Genomic DNA, 4,694 nt, shown 5'->3' with positions numbered 1-4,694 from the left:
TTGGGAAATTTGATGTGTTTGTTTTCAAACAACCAGGGAATATATGTGTGATAAGATTTGTACAGAGAAGAGGAAGATTCAAAACAGCTATAGCTAAGTCCTCCGGCTGCAAATAAACAAGAACCAGGCTAGTGAGGGCAAACAGAACTACAGTTCCAGATGCACTCACTAGCTCCAGGCCACAGCAGGTATTTATGCCAATATGTCTTACACGGTTATTGAAAATCCCATCATGTCATATGATGTAGGCAATGGGAAATAGACTATTTATTCCCATGAATTCAGGAATGCTAAAATCCCTGCACTTACTTTTTATAATGCTGCAACACAGGTATGTCAGTATTTTGAATACAAACACTAAAATAACAAGCTCCACAGAAACAAACAAAACTATTACTGTGCTCTAATCATACATGATTGTAGCCGGTGATGCTCACAACAAGATTTTTCCTCTTTACATGAAAGATTTCATAAAGTCACACAAACCCAAGTACCCAGAGGGAGGGACCTCACCGAACTAACTCGTAGGTCTCGCCCAGGAGCGGGTTGAAAGGCTTTCCGGTCCGTTCCCACTGGGAAGCAACAGCCGACACCGCGAAGGCAGCCACACACTGGGGGACAGAGCAGTGAGCCAGTTACAACCAGTTGGCTCTTCATTCTTTAGGCACTGAAATTCTGTTAAGGACAGTCATTTACCAAGTTATTTTGAACTAATTACTTTGGATTTTTAAAATGGCTCCAGCAACTTAATACAGCAGCTTCGACATTCAGAATGAAAATAAGTCCTGAATCTCTTAAGCATTATTCCCAAACATGGACACTTGTATATTTTTTAACATCCTGTGACTGCCACAAATTCTCTAGAGGACAGTTTAAGAACTTTCACAGCCAAAGTTACCTTTATTCATCTAAAACAATTTTAAAGGCACAGGAGTTGCAGTCACAGGGAAGAGATATAAGCTAAATTTAACTGGTGTCAAGTCCAACGAGGTTGGGAAGGACCTATTTACATACATGAAACAACAGAATTCTCATCAGGATGGTACTGCTTTGTTGGAATGAGAATGTGTCTTCTCTACTCTCACCTCATCTACCCATGTGTAAATATCTTCTATGTAAAAGAAAAATGAGAAGTGCAACTTCACTGCCTTTTAATACATGTGAATGTTTTTGTGTGTAGATCTATACACACCTGGGAACAAGCATGTGTACATGTGTGGCAATACAGTAAGGAAATCTGTAAGAAGCAATGCTGAAGCACGACCACAACAGTACTTCCTAAAACAAAGAGCTCCCGATACCCATGCGTGGTCATGACACCTTCTGCTTCTCCATCAGTCCCCATCAGTCTTTCCTCCCAGGTCACGCTCCGGCTAGCAGAAGGCAGGGGCCACAGAGGTAGGGCCACAACGAAGCCCTTGTGAAGGTGGCCCACCCCAGTGCTGGATTTCACTCTATGTCCTGGCAGGTGGCTTGGGGAGCATAGGTGGGAGAGAAACCCCTAAGACTTAAACCTGCCAAGGTCTGGCTTGACACACACCTGCATCCTTTCCACAGGATCTGAAAAGGAGCTGGCTTTGTGGATGAGGTAAGTGTGCTCCATGTACTCCGTCAGCCGCTGCAGGAAGCTCAACGGCTCGTTAAATATCACTGGCATCGTGATCTTGGAGAGTTCCTATTCAACAAGATAGAAAAGCATTATGTCCTATACACACGGTGAACTGCGCACAATCTTTATATAATGTAATTCTGGAAAGGAAGTAACAGAAAATTGTGATTCATGACATTTAACTCACTAACATCTAACATCCATTCAATTTTACAAATCTTTGCACAGTACCTAAAAATTCGGAGGATGCTCCTAATCCTTGAAGGAAGTTTGCCCAGGTACTCCTTGGCTTCAAGTACCTTACAAGCCAGTGGCAAGCATAAGCTATTAACAAATGTGCATTCAAGCAGAACTGGAACATGGGATATGAAGGCGCTGGGCACAGAAAAAACTGAAGCCATGACAGTGGTGTAAATGCAACGAATGAGGGGTCTGTGCAGAGGCAGTTTCAGCACCTTGGGTTCTCACTGAGTGAACTAAAACCCAGCTCAGGGTAAATTAAACTTTTACTAGTAAAAAACACCAAGCTAATTTCTAACTCAGAACTTTGCACATTACCCATCAGTGGTATTTTCTTTGTTGTGCTCCCTCAAAGAACAACTAAGAGAACATCCCCCTCGGTAGAGCACTGAATCACGGGGTGTAGTTCAGTGGGAAAGCTTTTGTGCCCTGGCACGTGGGTTAGCATTGCCATGTCACCTTGTGGGCTTGTCACTACAACTGAGGATCATCACACACAGATAATCTTCCAAAACAGATTTCAAGACTCTTTGATTCTTTCTGAGAACGCCAATCTTGCACACACCGGGGACTAGGGTACAAGGAGGCAAATATTTGTCTATTTTCTCAGACATAATTATACAATCACAGTAGATTTTCTAAGAGTTTAGTGACTGTGTAGAGTCTCTGACTTAAATTGCTATCTTTCAAGTTTGTTTACCTGGTCTCCAGCTTGTGACATCCTCATGAAGTCTTTAGGTCTTTCACAAACTTATATTGGTCTCTTCCAGAATATTCTGAAGATCTTCCCACACCTCCACCTGCCATTCTTCCTCCTTCCCTTGAGAACCAGGTCTCTCATAAAGCCCGTTCACTAATGTCACATGGTTGGTACATGGTCCAGGGAGAAGTCTGGCTGAACTGTCACCTGAGTAGCTCTGTTCTCCCCCTTGAAAACTTTTACTGAACTACATAATTATAAATGGTGCGACCTTCCCAAAACTGCAACTCAAGCACATTCAGAGGAAATAAGCTCATTAAATGAGAGACTGCAGAGCCAGGACAGACAGGGAGCGGTTCAACCTAATGAAAAGCAATGGCACACTTACTACTGCCTTGCTGGGGAGCTGAGAGAGGATGATACTCTGTGAGAGAAGGGAAAAAAGCCTCAGCCATCTCAAGCACATGCAGCCTAAGATTCCACTAAACCCAGAGATTCACTGTTGCAGAAAGCCAAAGTAACGGACACTACCAATGTATGTCTTTGAGATATCCTGGTTCTTTTCCTCCTGCTTAAAAGCAAAGTTCTATTCTTTCAATGCATAACTAAGAACAAAATACAATATAGAAGTGAGAACAGGAAAAGGTCTCTTCACTTCCCTCTCCCTCTCTTCCCTGCAGAGGCACATAGCAGGTCTAGTTTGGAACATATGCCTACATATTAACACATGCTGTATGCATATGCGCAAACAGATGAAAAGGGGGGCAGTAGGGAGAGTGCTTTGTTTCTGTGAAGCATGGCATCGGCTCTTTGCTGGACTGTTACTCTTACATAATGCGAGGCATGTATGTTGAGTCTTCAAACAAGTATTTTATCATCGTGCAATAGCATAAAGGTAGGGCCACTGAACCTCTGCTGGCTGCTCTGTGCCTGGCCAAGTTTACTCTGCTAGTTTTGTCATCAGTAACATGGACCAAATAGAACAGTATGCCTACAAAGCTATAGCTCAGTTTTGGGCACATTAGTAAACGCTGTGTGTTAAATCTAAAACCAAGCTCATAAATGAACATATCACAAACTAATCACACATCCTCAAAAATATATAAAAATACAGTTTCACAGATTTCTTTGAGTGCAGTTTCTGGGTCAAAAAGCACATTGTTGGAAGACTATACTATTGTTATAATATAATGGAAAACTGTAGGGGGGAGGAGGAGTTGGGGGAAGGGTGGGAGAGTGTATCCTTGAGCCTAAGGGACTGTACAATTAAAAAGAAAAAGACATGTTCACTTCGGATTTTTAGATACTACCACACTAAATGTCTTGCAAACATACTTCGGGGCAGTGATGCACAAGACTCAGATTTTGTAAGACAAAAGCACCAAACGAGGTATGTACTACTTCCCATCTGCTCTGTCATCTCCACACGCTCATCAAACATGTAACTGAGCAGGAAGCCAACGAGTGAACAGCATTCCAAAAGTAATCCTCTTTTACACCCAGCATGTTTCATCTTAACTAACTGTGCATTATAAACCCAACTGTTTCGTGTTCAGGGGTCCTGTATCCCACGAATAAAGCAAGAGGAGGTACAGTTCTCTCCTAACACCCACAATAACAGACTCGATGGTTCACACCTTAGCATCTGATCATATATTAGGTCACATCATCTTTGCTACATCATGGGTAGTGACCAACCCATCTTACTAACTACAAAACAGCAACTCCCAAGTCAGAGACAATTCTCCCACTTGCATTTTCATCACCTCAAGGACAGAGGGTTACAGTGCAGTTGCCCCTGCCTCAGATGGGCCCTCGTTTTTCCCAATGTCTGGAGTTTGTTTTCGGTTATCACACACCAGTGCATTTTCTCTGTCTCCTTTATCAGACTATAAGGATCTTGAATACAGAACAGTTAATGAAAAATGTCCAGTAACAAAGTGGCATACTTTTGGAATAGTATTCAGTACTAAAAAATACATGAAAGAAATGCCATCTGGTACAGTGGTTAAAATATGGGACACCTAGATCCCATATCAGCGTTCATGTCCTAGTTTCACTGTCAATGTAGGAGACAGTGACGATGGCTCCAACTACTGGGGTCCTTGCTACTCATGTGGGAGAGCTGTACTGAGTTCTGTGTCT

At 42.5% G+C, this 4,694-nt stretch overlaps 1 protein-coding gene across 1 annotated transcript; it reads right to left on the bottom strand.

Annotated features, from left to right (window-relative positions):
• Positions 1-513: 513 nt before the first annotated feature.
• Positions 514-2,992, bottom strand: LOC121152126 (oxysterol-binding protein-related protein 1-like; the record flags this gene model as incomplete). Its single annotated transcript, XM_040974015.1, has 3 exons — positions 2,550-2,992; positions 1,541-1,675; positions 514-611 (listed from the first exon to the last, which is right to left on the bottom strand). Coding segments are annotated over exons 1-3 (260 nt in total), but the record flags the coding sequence as incomplete, so codon positions are not given.
• Between the last annotated feature and the right edge of the window lie 1,702 nt (positions 2,993-4,694).

Source organism: Ochotona curzoniae, unplaced genomic scaffold (genome assembly GCF_017591425.1).
Source record: "Ochotona curzoniae isolate NIBS_2020 unplaced genomic scaffold, NIBS_Ocur_1.0 contig_2355, whole genome shotgun sequence".
Taxonomy (NCBI): domain Eukaryota; kingdom Metazoa; phylum Chordata; class Mammalia; order Lagomorpha; family Ochotonidae; genus Ochotona; species Ochotona curzoniae.
Note: the sequence above shows the minus strand (reverse complement) of the source record. Positions and strands in the feature narration are given on the sequence as shown.